At 40.1% G+C, this 20,356-nt stretch overlaps 1 protein-coding gene across 2 annotated transcripts in view; it reads right to left on the reverse strand.

Annotated features, from left to right (window-relative positions):
- LOC149310430 (spectrin beta chain, non-erythrocytic 1) overlaps window positions 1-20,356 on the reverse strand; it is a 280,279-nt gene that overhangs the window by 43,814 nt on the left and 216,109 nt on the right. For both annotated transcript variants that reach the window (XM_089528912.1, XM_089528913.1), the window contains 7 exons: window positions 15,570-15,728; window positions 13,293-13,595; window positions 11,772-11,925; window positions 9,455-10,325; window positions 9,214-9,351; window positions 7,608-8,364; window positions 5,725-5,927 (listed from right to left, as the gene is read on the reverse strand). In XM_089528912.1, the coding sequence (XP_089385038.1) occupies window positions 5,725-5,927; window positions 7,608-8,364; window positions 9,214-9,351; window positions 9,455-10,325; window positions 11,772-11,925; window positions 13,293-13,595; window positions 15,570-15,728 (2,585 nt within the window). The remainder of the gene's footprint in view (window positions 1-5,724; window positions 5,928-7,607; window positions 8,365-9,213; window positions 9,352-9,454; window positions 10,326-11,771; window positions 11,926-13,292; window positions 13,596-15,569; window positions 15,729-20,356) is intronic.

The following is a 20,356-nucleotide window of genomic DNA, read 5'->3' on the forward strand; positions in this document are numbered from 1 at the left end:
TTTAAACAGGGCTATCATATCACCTCTTAACCTTCTCTTCTACAGGCTAAACTTCCCCAGCTCCCTAAGTCGTTCCTCATAGGACATGGTTTCCAGACCCTTCACCATTTTAGTCGCCCTCCTTTGGACACATGGCTCCAGTTTCTCCACATTCTTTTTAAACTGTGGTGCCCAGAACTGGACACAATATTCCAGGTGGGGCCTGACCAGAGCAGAATATAGTGGCACTATTACTTCCCTTCATCTAGACACTATACTTTTACTGATGCAGACTAAAATCGCATTGGCCTTTTTAGCTGCCGCATCACACTGTTGACTCATGCTCAACTTGTGGTCTACTTGGACTCCCAGATCCTTTTCACATGTAGTTTCATTCAGCCAGGTGTCCCCCATCCTATATCTGTGCATTTCATTTTTTCATCCTAAGTGCAGTACCTTACATTTCTCCGTGTTGAAATTCATTTTGTTAGCTTTGGCCCAGCTTTCTAATCTATTAAGGTCATTTTGAATTTTGATCCTGTCCTCAGGGGTATTAGCTACTTCTCTTAGTTTGGTGTCATCTGCAAATTTGACAAGTACGCCCCCAATTCTGTCATCTAAGTCACTGATATAGATGTTGAATAGCACAAGGGTAATTAATCATTCTAACCTAGGCTGCATCCGCACTGTACTTTTTCATAACTTAATTACTTATTCATAAGGGTAATTATTCATTCTAGCCTAGACTACATCTGTTTCTGTGGCTAAATCCAATACAATTTGAATACTGTAATGCACAGGAGATAGCGCTACCACTGTGTGTAACTAGCATGATTTTAAAAGCTTAATATTCTCGTTTAATTTAATCTGCAAAACCTGGAAAGAGTTGCCACCACCAGACACCTCTTTATTTCTGGAACTGAAAATCTAGTTTAAGTGTTGCAGATTTATTTATTTAGGTTTAAAAAAAATATTTAAATTTCTTAGTTTATTTAGTATTTAAATTCAAATCACCCAGCTCTAACCTGGATGCTACCTAAGATCTGTATTTGTTCACAAGGATAATTAATCATTCTAACCTAGGCTGCATTCACGCTGTAGACATAATCTTGCTTGACACCACTTTAGCTGCCATGGCTCAATGCTGTTTGTTGTGGCACCAGAGCTCTCTGACAGAGAAGGCTCAATTCTCTCCTAAAACTGCAGTTCCCTGAATTCCATAGCAATGAATCATGGCAGCTAAAGTGGAGTCAAACTGGATTATTTTGGCAGTGAAGATGCTGCCCTAGAAGCAATTTAGAGGATGGTTTCACACATCCTTTTTAGCACCAGTACCTTGTGGTCTGAATTGTGGAGGGCAGAGGTTGGACCCCACCATACGGGGGCAAAGTAATGCTCAGAGCATAGGTTTCTCTGATGGTGGCTTGTTGAATTATGGAAAGTTATGGCCAAACTGATTCCTGCCAACAAACTGGTTTGTTAGCTAGCTGCAAGCTACAATTATAAATCATGGCTTGTTGTTGGCTTATGAACTCTGGCTTATTTCAGACATCGCTTGCTGTTATAGCTGAACCACTAATGTATTTCCTGGACTGCCTGCTTCGAAACAAGGGCTGACAAAAGGAACAGGAGAAGAAAGATCTGAAATGGAAAAACAAACTAGTTTGTTTGGTCATCTACAGGATGATTGATGGCTAAAGCACCAACTCATGGTGAACAAACTAGTAAGTCTTCACTTAAAAGCTGTTTCTTGTTGTATTCAACCTAGGAAACTATGGAAAATGCTTTGGAAAAAGCCAGAGTAAAAAACTAAGGTTTCTAGTTGGTTTAATGTTGTTTTATTAACCTGTTTCCAGGCTGGGCAAAATTTACTTGAAAATTTTCTAAGTGGGATATTTCTATCCCACTTAGAAAAATTGAAGGAACAGTCTGCATAAACCGGGGGAGGGGGGGGCAGGTTAGAGCTTATTAAACTGCATCATTGCAACCTGAATTTTCCTTTGGTGAGTTACTCTTTCTCCTTTCCTCATTTTCATGACCATTTTTAAAGCAAGTAACACACAATTTAATTGTCTACAGATGCTTTATACCCAAAGTTAGGATAAGATGCTTTTGTAGATAGCAGTTTCTAGAATCCAAGAGAATCTGGGAGTTGTAATTCAAACTTTCCAGATTTTGCTTATACCATGTTCTGACACCATCTCATTCAGTATTGGCTATTCCAGCTGGAAACAGTTCTCCAGGATTTCAGGCAGGGAGTCTTTCCCAGATCCTCCAACAGAAGATACCAGAGACTGAACCTGGGACTTTCTGTGTTCAAATCATGTGTGTTCTTGCCACCCAGCTGCACTCTTGGCTACTAAATGTAACCGGAAGAGCCACATGCTGACTTTTGTAAATGGCTAATGCAAATTCTTCAACCTGTTGTGTGTCCTTTATGCTCTACCTAATGATCACTGAGTTGGTTGGATAGGCGTGTGCAACATTTCTCATGGCTTACGTCTAGACAGATTTGGCAGGGAAGTCGGTGCAGGAGGTGTGTTGGGTACATTTATGAGGTGGTGTTGATAGTGACTGTCATCACCACCTCTTACTATAAACAATCATGTAGCTGCCTAGGGGTTGGTAAGGTTGGCTGATCACAGTGTGATTTGAGAGCCCTGAAGTAGTTAGTTGCAGGTATTGCAAGCCAATGAATCTTGGAGCAACTTGAGAATATTTGTACAGGAAGCACTTGGAAAGAGTGAACATCAGCAACTGGTAATCCTGGGCAAGGGTCCCGGGACCAAGAAATGGGACTACCATGAACCTCTTTCCTGAGGTTTTTGGAAGACCAGTATTTCAAGCTTTCTTAAAATGCTCTTGCTGCAGTATTTTTTCTAGGGCTTTACTACACAAGCCCCATTCTTACAACAATCACATTAGTAAATAATAATAATATAATGGGGACATACCACGTTCATTGCAGCAATCACCACATGGCTGCTCTCTTTCTGTTTCTTCCTTAATCCCACCCCCTTCTCTTATGCTCTACCTTGCACACCTTTTGTAGTTTCTCCTTGCCACTTTTTTCATGTAGTTCCAGAGCTCTGCTATACTGTTACTGAGAGTTAAGCTTTTTTTTAAAAAAAAAAAAAAAGAAAGAAGAAGAAATAGAAATAGAAAAAATGACAACTAGGGAATCAGACTGCTTGGGAAAAGTGGAGGGGATGGGGGACGTAGGAGGCACTGATACCATTTGATTTCCAATCATGCAACTATCCCAGAAGCAACGTTTTGCACCTGGGTACTTGTGTGATTATGAGTTCATTGATGGGTTTCCCGTCTCAATGAAAAGGGATAAGCAGGGGAAAGAGGAGCTTTGGGTCAAAGGCATCATCATGCGATAAATATCACCCAAAAATTTTTCCTGTTGTAATCATGGTTTTAAAACTGCATGCAGTAATCTCTCTAGATATGTAAAACATCTGGAAATTTTGAAGCCATGGGAAGAAAAACACTCCACCTTTGGGTTTTCAGTGAAATTTTGGGGGACACATACATATGTAATATTGAATGTTATTATGAAATTTTAAAAATCCTTAGGGCTCCTCTAGACTGGCCAAAAGCCTCAGGATCTGGTGGTAGTAGCTGTACCTATCTGTTTTTTTAAAAAATATATGTTTACAATATAGATAGATAGATAGATAGATAGATAGATAGAGATATAGATGACGACATTCTTTCTGTGCATTTTTATCCCTTTAAATTGCAGCACTAGTTGCAATATTTTATTCCCACTGCTGAGAGTGAGGCCCCCCATTCCCCCCCACCCCCCAAATCTCAGGAGATAGATAGATATCACACTTCTTTATCCATTCTCTCATTTCCTCCCATTATATTTTTAGGTGGTCCCGCAAAAGACATTTCAAATGGACATAATACACAGATCACATTTAGTGCTAGAATCTGTTACAAACAAACAAACAGCTTCATTTATATACCGCTTCTTACTGAACTAGCAGTGTCTAAGCAGTTTACAACCGTAAGCTAATTGCCCCCAATAATCTGGGTACTCATTTTAGCAACCTTGGAAGGATGCAAGCCTGAGTCAAGCTTGAGCTCTTTTGCTGGTATTGAACTTGCAACCTATGGTTTTGAGTGAGTGGCTGCAGTACAGGCATTTAACAACTGCGCCCGCCACCAGGGCTCCTTAGACTTAGTTACAACTTGCAACAGTAAAGGGACAAAATCCCAGTACATTTAACGCAGAATTGGCTATGGGAGCTAAAACAATCAGAAGACATTCAATACAACATCCCACCCGCCACAAAATTACAGTTCCCTAGCACTGAGTCAGAGCAGTTAAAGTGGTCTCAGACTGGAATACTTCTGCAGTGTGTTTTGGACCGAAGAGAAAGAAGTTGGTAAACAAGCTTTCGTAGACTTATGTTTACATTATCAGATGCAAGATCTCTTCGGATATCTTTACTAGTGTATTACCATCATTAGCAATGAACTTTCTCCCCATGTATCCGTCTTCTTATGAAGACGGCAGCAGCCATTAAATGCAAAAAAGCCTATTGGATCTGAATGTTGTAGACATCTACAGTATTTGCTGTCGCTATTTCATGGTATGCCAACTTTGACTCATGTTGACCCTATGAATGAGAGATGTCCAGGGGCTTTATTCATTAGCTGCCCCATTCATGTCATGCAAACTCAAGACCACGGGTTCCTTGATTGAATCAATCCATCTGTAATGCCTTCCACTTTAACAGAATTATCATGCTCTAATTCTGTAGATTAGGAGTGGGTATCATGAGGCCTTTAAGATGTTGCTGGACTACAACGCCCAGCAGCCTTAGCCAGTACAGTCAATGGTGAAGAATCAAAGAATCGTAGAGTTGGAAGAGACCACAAGGGCCATCCAGTCCAACCCCCTGCAGCCTGAGAACATCTGGAAAGGCATGGTTCCCACCCCTGCTGTGGATTCTGGAAGTTGCACTTCACATAAGTCATTCTTAAGTCCAAGAGATGAGGAGAGTATGCTCCTTCGTGCAGACACCGTCCAACACACAGAGGGTAGCAAAATGGGGACAGAGTTAGTGGGCCCATCCTTACTGTCTAATCACATGGGGAGCTGGAATTCCCAAACAGAGCTTGGGTACCCAATTTAGTTTTCTGCTATGGTTGTTTAAAAGTTGTTGTTTTTTTGTTGCTAGTAGCTTTTTTAATTTTAATTTTTAAAATAAATAAATAAATACTTTACTTTAAAATTAATCTAACCAGTTTTAATAGTGCCCTTCTGACTATATTTTGCTGCAAAGCATTCAGAACTTTTCCTGATACAAAAGGATATACAGTGGTCACTCCACATTCGCTAGGGTTAAGGGTGAAGGACCCCCGTAAATGTGGAAAAACCACAAATTAAAAAACAAACACTATTCTTTTTACCAGAGAGAATACCTCTCTAGGAATTTCCAGGTCCTCCAATGCAACTCTATGGTCAACATCTGCCAGAAGTTGATCATAGAGAAGTGTTTTCTCTAGGAACTTCTAGGTTCTCCAGCATAACTCTATGGTCAACGTCTTGCAAAGTTGTGCTGGACATTCCTAGATGGAATATATTAATCAAAACCACAAATAATCCAAAATGCAAATGTGAAGGGCCAACTGTATGCAGTTGGGAAACGAATTGATTAACAGGAGACTGTAGTTCTAAGGGCTGACAATATTTCCTAAATATTCTTTGGCAATTTGTACCTGTCATCAATGGAATCCACTTTCTCTTGGATCTTGTCAGTGTTGATGTTTCCATCACTGACTAGTCTTCTTCCAGTCTCTACAACAGCATTGATCTTCTCCTCATTGGCATCCATTGTAGTCATGAAATCCTCCTGTTTTTTGATAGCAGCTTCTGCTCCTTCCAAAGTGGTGGGCATTTCAGTATGAGCCAAAACATATTCCTATCATTTTAAAGAGCAAGACAGGGGGGGGAAATAGAGAGAGAGAGAGAGAGAGAGAGAGAGAGAGAGAAGGGAAACATAAAGCTCTCTGATAATTTATTGCTCACCACTGATCACAAAATCAGTACTCTATGGATTAATAATAATAATAATAATAAATTTTATTTATATACCGCCTTGTGGCGAACCAATCCGGGCGGTTTACAACATTAAAATAACATACAGCATAAAAACAATATATTTCCCTCCCCCTTTAAAAAGTTATTAAACTGCCTATCTAAATTAAAACCACAATAACTTGTTAAAACAACAATAAATTAAACAAAATAATACCAACCGATAAACCACTGCAACTTCAGTTCTAAAGAAAAGAAAAGGGGGCATTGGAGACATTACTGAGGAGGGGGGAGATCCTGAGACCAGGATATTTTAGTCTGGGAAGGCCTGCCTGAAGAGATCCGTCTTGACAGCCTTATATTCTTAGTCATTGGTACAGACTGATTTACATAACTGTTCTTACATTGTTATGACATGAACAAGCCATTTGAAGTGGACTCTGTTTTCACACAGACTTTTCCCATGAATTCTAAGACATGATATGCCAACACTGCAGCAAACCAACTTCTGGAAGACCTTTTAAAACTGTGTTATGTCAGTAGTGGGCATGGGGGAAAATTGCATAGTTACACATTCAAGCATTCACAATAAACTTCAATGCAAATGCTCAGATGTCATATTCCCAGTCCTCCAAATCACAGTTTGGAGTCACCCAAGGCATAGTTTGGAGGACTGAGAAAGAGTAACATACTCAAAACGACTACTTCTTCCTCTCCATTTTTCTCTCATGCCTTACTACATGACCTCCTGATTTAGATCAGGTATGACTAATAAGAAATCCTTCCAAACCATGACTGGAAACCAGAATCAGTCTGTATTCAACAATCCTGTTTTGGACTGTTAAACCATAGTTTAACAGTTTAGATTACATGGAAAATAGTGGTTTGAAAAAACGAATAAGGAAGGGAAGAGGGGAGATTATGACCTTATCATTCTACCTGATTCTACAAATCACAGTCTGGATGATCAAGAGTGAAGTGTCTGATTGTAGCCAAGAGGTCAATTTAGGTGGCCTCTTCATGTAATGACCTTGTCAAAAATGGTTCTGTGAAGCAGCTGGTTTTTTTTTCAAGGACAAAAACTTGTGCGCTTCAACAAGAAAGTTGTTTGCATTAACAAGCTAAATCTGCACTTCATTCATACAATCCATGATGTAGCAGGGATGCATGATAATATACTGCAAAAGTGGAGCCTTTCCTGGGGCTGAGGAATTGAACAGGAACCCCAGGAACTCACCAAGAGGCACAAGACATCCAGACTGCTACTGCCATGGCTGAAATTCAGAAGCACCTGCTCCAGCACTTACAGTGACTCTCTATGATATAAGAGGTTCCCAGCTTGTCCTGTTTTACACAGAAAGGAACAAGACTGCAGGCCAGAAAGTCCAGTCCTTTCCTAAAGCAACAGAAAATGAAGACTACAGGGACAGTCACTACAATTTCAGTAGAGTGGATGGTGATATGCACCATCAATTCAGAAGTAGTTGGGGATAATAGGGGCACAAAACAAGAGTGCAAGGGCTGCATGCAACCTGTGAAATCAATGTTGCCCACCCTTCTTTACCTGGTTGTTAAGAAAGGCTTCTGCTTGCTTTGTGTCTCTGAGGAACAGCTGGTAGGCATGGGATTGGGAGAGAAGATTCTGCCGATTCTCCCACATTTTGTGCAGCTCATTCCATCCAGTGTCCAAGGCTTGCAGGCGCTGGTGCAAGAACATGTACTGAGCATCTGTCTGTCCTTGTGTGACCATCTCACCCATGTCTCTCATTTTCTGATAGTCTTCCTCATAATTGTTGATTTCATTCTTAATATTCTCATGCTGTGTAAGCAGTTTCTCTGCCTCTGTCAGTGTATTCGGCATGTCTTCCGAGGCAATGGCAGTCTGGGTCCGGGAGAGCCAGGACTGGAAGTCATCCAAGTCACGTAAGAACTGTTGCAGCTTGCTGGCCTCTCCAAGGGACTCTTCACGGTTCTTCAGGGTCGTTTTCATTTCTTCCCAAACATCGTTGATTTCAGCAAGCCTGGACAGTATGGCCCGAGCTTGGTCTGGATGCTCTGACTCTAACTTTTCAGCCTCTTTCTGGAGGTCACTTAGCTTGGCCTCAATAGCAACCAAGTCACGTTCCATTCCTGTCAGTTTCCTCTGAAGCGCGATAACCCCAGCCAGGTCATTCCCAAGCTCTTGGGTAGATTCAATAACTTTAGTCTTCTCCCTGATCCAAGATTTAGTTTCATTACATTCAAGGTGATAGTTCTGGATACTGAGAGCTGAGAGAAGAGCATCCTTCTTTATGTCTACCAGTTCTCTGAACTGACTCCACCTAGAACAAAGAACAAAAGGGGAAAATGGAGAAACCAAATTAATTTATTGCCCCACCATCCAAACCCAAATAAATAAATAAATAAATAAATAAATAAATAAATAAAACTATTAAATGTACTAAACATTCCACTTTAATTATATGCTTCCTTTCCACTGTCCACTCTAAACAGTGGACATAACTTAAGTGCTTCTAGTGTTGGGCTAGGGAAACTTGATGCCAATTGTTCATCTTATTCTGCAAGTGCAAACCCATACTATATATTTAGCAAAAGTAGCTGAGCAAACAATGACACACAGAGTACAATGGATCCTTCCCATCTGTTGGGTTTAGTCTCTGTCTCCTCCCCCCCCCCCCAACGGCACACTGATGGGAAAAAACATGGATGCTCCAGCTCCATAATATTCAATGGGAAGCAATGTAAATGCATCCACATCAGCCATTAGATAATATGGGGTGTAGTGATCCACAGATGGTCCAATTAATAGATTAATAGCCTGCAGATGCAGCAGGCCCCCTGTACTAACAACTTTCTTTACAGTGCCCACACAAATAGTAAAAACACACTTATGGATACAGCAGGCCCTTGGTTTCCACTGGGGTTTGGTTCCAGGACTTCCTATGGATACCAAAATATGTGGATGTTCAAGTCCCATCTTATACAATGGCATAGTAAAATGGTGTCAAAATGGATGGCACAATCAAGGTTTACTTTTTGTGTGTGTATATTATGTGTGTGTGTGTGTGTTAATTATCTTCAAGCCGTGGGTGGTAGAATCCGTGAATGAAGAATCTGTGGATGTGGAGGGCCAACTGTATAAAAGTCAGGTAAGAGTCGATATTGCTCACCTTGTATTCAGCTTATCTTGCTGTGCTTTGATCTCTTTTTCATTTGGATGTCCATTGTGTATTAGTTGTCTAGCAATCTGGTTAACCACAGCAACACGTGATGCTTGATTGTTCATTTCTGGTTCTAAACTTTCAAATCTAGGGGAGGAGCACATAAGAAGAAATGTGAATGAATGGCCATCAGTGAATATTGCATGAAATTGAAAAAGCCAATGAAACCCATCTCACCACCTTCTCTCACCTGTGCTGGATCACTTCCAGATCTTCTAGTTTCTCAGGGATCTCCATGTTGTTCAGCCATTGTTCCTTCTCATCAATCCAAAGCTCGCAAGCATCTGCCTCACTGAACATTTTGTACAGTGCCAAAGTGTCCTGCAGGGCCTGCTTACGAAGCTTTGTGAGTTCAGCAACTTCTTTGTACCTCTCCTCTATTCCTGCCAACCTGCTCTGCACATCTGTTGACTCTGCATGTTCCTGTGGCAAGGCTCTGGCTTGTTCATGAAGAGAATCAATAATCGACCTGTAGCTTGCAATCTCTTCAGCCACATCTTTGTGTTTCTTAACCAAGGACTGAGTGGAATATTCATCATGGCCAACATCACTGCTGGAGACAATTTTGAGGATATCCAACATCCATGTGTCAATGTCATCTGCATCAGCTTGGAATTGGTGAAGGAGGGATGCTTCTTCCAGGCGCTTCTTCCGGAAGGCAGACAGCTGTTCCAGGTTAGCCCACTGATTCTGGATGTCTGCAATCCTTTCTCTGATCTTCTCAGACCCAAAGTGATCCTCAGCAATCATATCTTCCCCTTCTTTGATTGCCTGTTGGAAGTGGCTGCTTTGACCACTCATCTCATCTTCAAATGCCTTATGCTTGCTGAGAAGCCGGACAATGCTGGTTAAGTCTTTTCCATAGTCATCTGATGACAAGATCTGCTCCTTTTCTCTTATCCATCCCTCCTCTTCAGCCATTTCCCAGAAGAACTTCCATAAGCGCCGAGATTCTTCCAAGCGAGCTCTGCGTTCAGCTGATAACTGACATAACTCCTTGTAACAAAACTCCATGTGAGCCACACGGTCTCTGATAACTTGTGGGTCACATGGTTTGTAACCTATCAACAAGCAGAGACAGAAAGAGGGGTGGGGCAAGGACACAGAAAATTAATTTATTGTAGTGCAGGCCAAATTACATCCAGCAGATAACTGAAATCTAGCTCCTTTGCATGTGCTCACAGATTCATCAAATCCAATCATCCTAAATTCAACATATGCACTCTTCTGATATGCGTTCCTGAAGCGTGTCAGGACTAGCCCTTCACTAGAACATGTTCTGAGACCCCCCTCATTGTTCCCTTACCAGCAGTTTCACACACAGAGAAAAACAGGTTCCAACCCAGTATAGTGCATCAGAAACCAGTTATGGAATTTAGAGCAGTATTATTCTGCTCAACAGACAGGTATTTTAAAGATTTCCCCATGCTTGCTCCTCCTCCACAATGTGATGAGAGAAAAGCTTTAAGCTGCAGGGAATTGTGAAGGAACCACACGCAGGCTGCATGAATACAACACCACATAAGTGCATTGGATGCGACAAGAACTTCTTTGATAGTGTGTGTCCCAATTTAGCTGATGCTTTGTGTTCTATTATATTTGGCATGATGGCTAAACCAGAGAAGGAAAAGGAGAAATAATAGCTAAGTGGAGAAAAGGGCAATGTTGCAGATCATGCTAGTGGTTACACGTTTTTCCAGCATTTCAAAGCAGTGGTGAGGGAAGGTGGACAAAATCTGCCAGCTCAGAGCAGTGTATTTCTCCGATATCTTACCTCCTTCATGGATGCTATATCTGTAACCTTTCTTTATTTTGGTGTCACCACCTACATTGACACATTTACATCAATGTAATGTACCAATGGGATTCTGCCCTATGGAAAATGTTTGGACAAGTTTGAGGGGGGGGGGGGGATACAGGATATAACTTCTGTTTAGACACAAACTGTTGATATGGGGCACCCAAGAAGTTAAAGGTACATTGGTCTCTAGCTCAGTATAGATTCTAGCTAGAGATATAGCTAAAGAAACAGAATGCATACACAATACTCCTGTTTTTAATCAAATTATATTCTATAGTGACATTATAGCCTGTAGCAGTCTGAGTGTTGGACTAAGACTCTAGAGACCAGGGTTCACTTCCCTGCTCGGTCATGGAAACCCAATGGGTGACCTTGGGCAAGTCTCACACTCTCTCAGCCCCAGAAAAGGCTCTTCATAAGTTGGAAATGAGTTGAAAGCATAAAACAACAACAACAATGACATTGGGCATACCATCACTATCACTGATCCACTGGACTCCATACAAAAACCTAGTTTAAATAATGTGCCCAGTGCCTCAATGTAAAATGTAACAGGCATGCCCAAAGGAGCTGGTTATGATTCTTGTTCTTAATTGTGGATCAACTCTACACAGTTAAAGACTGATCTCTTCTGTCAATAACATCCAATAAACATCTGGTCATAACAGGCATGCTTCCAAGGTCATGAAAATAGTAAGAGTCTTACCCTCTCCATCTGTGGCAAATTTCTGAGCAGATGCATTGACTCCTCTCACTCTCTCAGCCTGAATGGCAATGTCAGCCTCAACAAGTGCATGTTTCTGCAATAAGTCTTCTACCCCCAGGAGATGTTTGCCATAGTCTTGAGACAGCAGCAACACCTGTACACAGAAAACCAGCCAGTCAAAACACCACAAAACAACTTGTTTTAAAAAGTTATGTTTACATAATAAATAAAATAAATAATAAAAACTTTATTTATATACCGCTTTTCCGCAGCGATCAAAGCGGTTCACAGTAGTATCAAATATACATAACATTGAATGAAATTACACATTATATAAAATACAAAATAAATAAAACCACGAATACATATGTAATTAAACAAACTTTCTTAAAATCACATGTAAGGAACATTAATAACATCTGCCAGTCATAAAAACATCTTCAACAGGAAATAATTTCTACAAGGGGTCAGAAGGATATGCAGACCGGAAAAGATGGGTCTTTAAGGCTTTCTTAATGGCTGCTTTTTCACCAGAGATGTCATGAAAGCCCATTTCAGTTCCCACATTTTAGGCTTTTTAACTCTTGGGTATATACACAACATGAAAAATACAGGTGTGTCCCATCAAATATGAAAAGTGCTGCAAATGTAGAATTCAAAGCATTTCTTACACCTGCCTGATTATACATATACAGGATTTTCCCACTCAGTTAAGCATACATGTATTTTGTCCTCCAGTATGAAAAGGGAGACATGCACTAAAACTGCCACTATTCTGAGCATCCATTGGTGCCAATGCAAAATCCAAGATGGCAGGATTCCTATGTGTTCATATAGGGAAACTGAGAATCTAGGGATCGGCAAATGAAGACTCTTAAACCAAACCTGTCCTCCTGTGGAAGAAGATTGACTAGTCTACAATTTCATGGAGATGCATGGAAGGTGGCCATGGCAATAAAAATGCTAGAAATGCACTTTGGGTAATGAGCACACATTGGCCTACCAACTTCTGTCTGTTTTCAAAGTGGATCCTCCTTTAAGCTTGTTGCTGATCGGTGTAAAAGATACTGTTGTTACCCTGTGATGCTTTTCTTCTCACTTACCTCCCTGGTAACTGATTAAATTATATAAATTAATTATGTTATTGGAATAAAGAAAATTCAATATTTTGTTTGTTTGGATAGATACACAATTAAATATTATAATGTCTACTAATAAAGTTTATATGGTTTTAACTCTTTAACAGCTAAATTATTTATAAATAACATACTCACTGTATCTGTAGTTACTGAAATTTTGCATGCAATGGTTGTAATAATTCATAAACCACCTTGAGTCCCATCATTGGGAAAAAGGTAGAGTATTGATGATATCACACACACACACGCACACATTCATATAATCATATAATATCATCATCATCATCATCATAATCGCAAGTACAAAACCTGAGTGATCAGCTAACAAGTGAAGAGCCTAGCTCTGAACTTTCTAATTTTTTTTCAAACTTTGGCCACTTACCTTCATCTCATCCATCCAGTCCATAATATACAGCATTTCCTGGAAGATCTTCTGCAGACCAAGGTTCATCTCCAGTCGTTGCCGGCGTGCCCTGAGCAGTTCCAGGAGGTACTCCCATAGACGGATCACATTATCTTTCCTTGCAGTGATGCGCTTGATGTCATGGTAATTCTCAGCTTCAAGCTCCCTGGCAACAGCAACCACTGCTTGGACCCTTTCCTCATAGGCTGCAATGTCTGTCTCAATAGCTTCATGCTTTTTCGTGGCAGCCTCCACAGCCGGGAGGTCAAACCCAAAGTTATCCTGTAAACACAATGGGTTCTGTTTAACAATGCAAACATCCCTCTCTTTTCAACATCTTGATTTTGGACATTCCACTGTTTTGTGAGTTCTAAATTATAGCCATGTATCACACTTTCAACCCTTGGTCCGTTCTTTTGACCACTTGCTACCTACTCAGTGCACTGTTTTTCCTATCTCAATCGATGGACTGACATACAGTGTTCAGTCTTGCATTTGCAAACTAAAAAAACTGAGTTTCACTTTATAGTCCTATAGTCCCTAAACTGTCAGATAAGTGGGGGCTTCCTGTACTATGGTACTGAGAAACTTGAAAAAAGCCTTTGTTTTTTACTGCAATGCCCAGAAACCCCCAGCTATCATGGCCACTGGCCATGCTGCCTGGGGATTCTGGAAGCCATGGTCTAAAAAGAAGAACTTTTCCAAGCTCTGATAATGACAACGTTTACCACTTAAGCTGCTGGCCAGCAATGAACAACCCAGATGGTGTCAGACTACAGGCTTGAATCACAACAGGGTAAGTGATGGAATATATCGAGGAACTAGCGTAAAGGGTTTAGTGGTTGAAATAAGTGGCCTCTCCAGTCATTTGAACTTTCGAGCAATTACTAACACAATCCATCTGAGGCTGGCTTATGAATGCCTTCTCCCACTACACAATGTTAAGTTGCATATTCACTGAACAGTGTGTTTTTGGTGAATTCTACCCCCCCACCCCCACCCAAGAGCGTATTTCTTTTCTTCATGCCGTGGGAGTCTGGAATTGGAGAGTTTGCAAGATAATCTTAGCCAACGGTTAATAAATAATAATAATAATAATAAAATTTTTATTTATATCCCGCCCTTCTAGAAATCAGGGCGGCTTACAACATGGATTAAAATACAATCATTATACACATCAAAAGTTAAAATACAATACAATAATCATACAGAAAAATAACCAACAAAAGCCCCATAGCCCAACCTCTTGGCCACGGAAGAGGAGGGAGGCCCACAGGATTTTATTCGGGGAATGCCTGTTGGAACAGGAAGGTCTTTAAATCCTTCCTGAATTGGGCCAGGGTGGTAGACGAGCGGAGCTCGGTGGGCAGCGTATTCCAAAGGGCTGGGGCAGCTGTGGAGAATGACCTCCGTGTAGTGGAGGCCAACCTAGCCCCAGGCACCTTCAGTAATTGCTGCCCAGACGTTCTGAGGGTGCGAGGCGGAATGTATGGGGAGAGGCGGTCCTTCAGGTATCCCGGGCCCAAGCCATTTAGGGCTTTATAGGTGATTACCAACACCTTATATTGGGCTCGGAAGCGAATGGGCAGCCAATGGAGGGCTTTCAGAACCGGTGTTATATGGCTGGTCCTGGGAGCACCAGTGATTATAAGGGATCCCACATATTTCAAGGTTAGAAAGCTTTTCATTTTATATAGCCAAAAAATCCTCTGAAGGGTATGGGCCCTTCAGAGAGACAGAATGTATCCCACATATTTCAAGGTTAGAAAGCTTTTCATTTTATATAGCCAAAAAATCCTCTGAAGGGTATGGGCCCTTCAGAGAGACAGAATGTATGCACCATGTAATTGATGAAAGTGGACAATATGTTAATTTTACAGAGAAATAGATGGCTATGTTAAGTGAAATCAATACTTTCATTTGTATTAAGGTAGAATGTAAACTTGTTAACAGCTACTTCCTGATTGTGAATGCTGCATGTCCTGAATTTCAATGGTTCCTTACTGCTATTTTAAAAACATACCAACATTAGTTGGGATTCTAGGAAATGCCATCAAGTTCTTTTTCTCTGGATCCTAACAATGTGTTCCTCAATTTTTAGAAGTTCAGTGTAGAAGTGAAGTGCAATCTCATTTGTGTTGATTCAGAAGTAAGTCCAATTGCTCTCAGAAGAGCTTACTCCCACGTTAACGGGCATAATATTGCTGCTGTAGTCGCCTAAACAATTTTGATTTTTTTTAAAAAAAAAAGCTTCACCTGAGAAACCAGACGCTGGTTTTCACTCAGCCACGTCTCTCTCATAGCTGCCTTGCGGTCAAATCTGCGGGCAAGTTGTTCCAGTTTCTCCTGTCGGATGAGCTCATTACGCAGTGCCAGTTCTCTTTCATGTTCAGCTTTTTCCAGTCTTTCCCAGGCCTGAGTAATGGGAGGGGAAGATAAATTTAAAAAATGTAATTTACATAAAGAAAAGAAAAACCGTGAGAGATCTCCAACGTCTGCTTTAGCATTAAATCAATATTGCACAATATTAGTAGTAAAGAAATATCTAGATGGTTTGTCTTAATTAAGGAATGAAAGACACAATGCCTGGGCTTGAGATTTGGGGCTGGTCAAAGCACCGCAGTTCTAGTTTTGCCTTTGGCAGTTTACACTGCTATAAAACAGGCACCAAACCTGATTCTTATCTGAGCCATGTTCTTTTTTGCAGTTCCTTTGAAAAACTTTACTTATCTTCAAGGGCTAAACATATGCTGAATCAGAGAATGTAGTGGCTATGTCCGGATCCTAAGAATTGCTTTTGATTTGTACAAAAGGACAAATTTCAGGATCTCATGATTGCACTAAAAAATCTAAAAAGTGTTGCAAAAAGACAGATACAGATGAGAAAGGGTGAGACAGTTTTCCCTACTTTGCTTTGTAATTTATGTAAAATCTGGAAGCAGAGAACTCAAATATGTCTCAGACATTACAATAAAGATGTAAGAAAACCAGGCAGATAACAAATCTCATGTACAACAGCAGAGAGAAATCTCCACTACATTAAAGTACTTTAAGGATCTCCCTCCTGTCCCCCAAGTCCAAATTACTTAATCAGTTGCAAAGTTTGAAGGAAGGATCATAAATAATGACTTGTGTGTCATCACAGAATGTTATGAATCAAGCCAGTCAGTTTATCAAGCAAACAGATCCACTGTTAGTTACATGCTGTTCAGGATAAAAAGACAGAGTAATCCAGCAGCCCTAACTGGATTAATTCTTTTATACCACTTAATTTCAAAGGTGCTACTAAATTCCTTTATTATTATTATTTTTGCTAAAATAGACTAACATGGGGGCTGTACAGATGGGCGGCGGAATCCGCCCCTTTTCGTCCCGGTTTGGGGCCGTGGCAACTACACACTGCGACCTCTGCAGGGAGCAAAAAGAAGCCACAAAAAGGGCTTCTTTTTAGCTCCCTGGAAGGGGTGTCATAGATGCAACAGGGTGGCATGATAACGCCTGTTCCATGCTGAGTTGTTTGGACGCTGCACTGGAGTCATACCATGAAGCTGTGTGCTGCCTAGCGTAGAGTGGAGTAACAGCATCCAGTGTGTGGATGCTGCGCCGTGACTCTGCCCACAGGCTGGCACAAAGTGCCGGTCTGTATTGGACCTTGGATATCTCTTTGGATGCTATTCAGAGTACTTCAAAGTCTTAGTAGATGTCCTGCTGCCTGAAACCAAAGCATTCTTTGGACCTTATTGGAAAAAGCCTGTGAAAAATATTTAAGACACACACATAGGGAAGAGGTACTGTTTATCAGTCTGACTGTGGATACAAGTAACAGTTCCCCTGGGAATTCCAGGCAGGAATGAAAAGCAAATGAGGAATGCTTATCTTGTTTTAAAGTATTTTGTTATCCGCAAAGGATCTTGCCAAACTGGTTGCTGTTCATCTGGTCAGACCAGCATAGCAGTGGCTTGTCTTCTTTCTAAGCATCCTGGCTGCTTTCCAATCAGATTTTTCACAACTCCCCCACCCTCAACACCATCTTCTAGCTTGTCCATCTGAGAAAGGTAACTCTGTGAACATGCCAGTGAAACGTTCTTCTGGCCAAGTTACATTGGAGCAAACAGGATCTATGGAAGATCATATTTGTTCTATTCATTCCAACAAGACTTAATAGAGTGCACTTGGCAGCAAACAATGGCCTTAACCACGTAGGCTAGTCCCAACTAGAGTAAAACTATTGATTAGTTGTTCAGTGGTAAGTCAACACTTATGTAAATCCTAAAGATTCAAAGGGTCTATTATCTACCCATAAGATTCAGGACTGTGTGTTCTCTGTTCTGTAGGAGGAGACTAGATCAAGTTCTGTTTTAAAGCAAATCATTTTAATTTGTTTCAGTGGAGGTAACTGTACAGGGTTTGAGTGTTGAACTGTGACTCAGGAGATCAGGGTATGATTCCTAGCTAGGCCATTAAACTACTGGGTGAGCTTGGGCAGGTTAACATGCTCACAGCCTCAGAGTAGGTAATGGCAATCCTCCTCTGAACAGGTCTTGGAAAGAAAAAGTCATGATAGGCTCACCTTAAGGTCACCATAAGTTGGAAATGACCTGAAGGCATACAACATACAAGAACTGTACCTGGACAGTAATAAAGTAGGATTTAAGTGGTAGCTCTGAATCACAGCATCTCAGGAGTTAGAAAGGACTGCAAGAGCCACCTAGTCCAACCCTCTGCCATACAGGGATACATAACTCAGGTACTTCTTTTTTTATTATTGTTTTTGCTTTTCATACAGAACGTCACAAATCCTTTTCAAGGATCGACATGATGTTTGCAAGCAAAGCGGTCTGTAAAGATGTGATTAAAATGGACCAACAACCTAGAACCATTTCAGACCATAGCCTAATTTTAGCAGTTATGAAAACAGAGAAATCAGAATACTCATGGAGATTAAATTTGACCTTGCTAAAGAAGAAAGAAATACTTGAGAGAGGAAAACTGGCTCTGAAACTCTTTTTCGAAGAAAACATAAAGGAAGACGTTGAAATAACAACAGTTTGGGAAACTTCTAAGGCATTTATGAGGGGTTTTTTTATACAACAAAACTCTATACAAAAAAGAAAGAAAAGGGAAAAATTGTTTTGCCTATATGAAAACTTGCAAAAAAAGAAGAACTAGAAAATAATCCTTCAGTGAAAACTGTTACAAAGGAAATTAAAACACTCAAAAAACAAATTGAGATAATTGAAAATGAAGAAATCCAGAACAGGATAAGATACATGAAACAAACCTTCTTTGATCAAGCTAACAAACCTGGTCGCTGGCTACCATATAAATTGAAAAAACAAAGAGAAAGAAACATAATATCAGAAATAATAACTAAAGACTCAAGAAGAGTAACAGACCAAAAAAGTATTAGAAAGGAGTTCCAGGACTTTTACTCAATGCTATATAAAGATAATTATATACAAAAGAAGGACATTGTAAAGTTCCTGGACAAGGCAAACATGCAAGCTTTCAAAATACACCAGAAAAGACATGCTAAATTCTCCCATAACAACGGCAGAAATCATTGAAGCAATCAGGAACGGGAAAAAGAACAAATCTTCGGGTCCTGATGGATTTCCCATTGAATATTATCAGAAGTTTGATGATCAGTTACTTCTCCCATTAAAATCAACATTAAATGCAATAGGAAAACAAAAATACCCTGCAACATGGCAACAAGCAAACATAACATTAATCTTAAAAGAAGATAAAGACCCCACAGACGTTAGGAGCTACAGACCCATATCTTTACTCAACTCCGACTATAAAATTTTCTCTGTAATTCTTGCCGAAAGGTTAAAAAAGATTCTAATGGAATGGATAGGGAAAGATCAAACTGGTTTCCTCCCAAAAAGACATATCAAGGATAACACTCGAACTATCTTGAATACACTTGAATATTTTGAAAGACATAATGAAAAGGAGCTGGCACTAATTTTTATAGACTTTGAAAAGGCTTTTGACAGAGTGAGCTGGAAGATGATATCTGCTATGTTAGAATATATGCAAACAGGATCTCAGTTTCGGGAATGAATTCAAGAAATCTACAGTAAACAGACATCGAGGTTGATAATAAATAACAGTAAGTTGGAGGAATTCGAAATAAAGAGAGGAACGCGACAGGGTTGTCCCCTGTCGCCACTTCTATTTATATTTGTATTAGAAACATTGAACCAATCTATCTGAGGAGAAAAACAGATTCGAGGAATGAAAAATTAAAAAACAGAATATAAAATAAGGCTGTTTGCCGATTATGTAGTTTATATCCTAGAAAATCCTTCCAATAGTATTAAATGCCTAATGGACATACTTTTAGAATTTGAAAAGATCTCGGGTCTTAAGATAAACAGGGATAAGACCAGTATGTTAACAAAAAATTTAAGTGAAGAAGATGGGAAACATTTGGAACAACAATCTGGATTTAAAATAGAAAAAAAGGTGAAATACCTTGGTATTGTTCTGACTAATAAAAATACGGATCTTTTTCAGAATAATTATGTTAAAAAGTTTGGAAGGAGATTTGAGCAGGATTTAGATAGATGGGGAAAGATACAATTGTCATGGATGGGGAAGATCTCGACTGTGCAAATGTGTGTTCTACCTAAGATTCTTTTTCTGTTCCAGGCAATACCGATCTTGCACAAATTCAAACCATTAGATAACTGGCAAAACGTAATAATGAAATTTATATGGAGCAACAAGATAGCTAGAATAAGTAAAAAGATAATGTGTGATGAGAGAACTCGGGGAGGCTTGGGAGTACCAAACCTTAAAATATATTATTTCTTGGCAGTCCTATGGTGGTTAACAGATTGGATACTGCTGGAAGATGATCAGCTGTTGAACTTAGAAGGAGAAAGTTTAAGATTTGGACTACATGCCTATTTATTTTATAACAAAGATAGAATTCACAAGGAATGTACACATCACATCTTAATAACAGCTATGTTAAAAGTTTGGAAGAAACTGAAACCTAGATTGAGTAATAAGATCGCGCTAAGTTG

This window comes from Sceloporus occidentalis, unplaced genomic scaffold, assembly GCF_023333645.1.
Source record: "Sceloporus occidentalis isolate IW3139 unplaced genomic scaffold, rSceOcc1.0.p SCAF_6, whole genome shotgun sequence".
Lineage (NCBI taxonomy): Eukaryota > Metazoa > Chordata > Lepidosauria > Squamata > Phrynosomatidae > Sceloporus > Sceloporus occidentalis.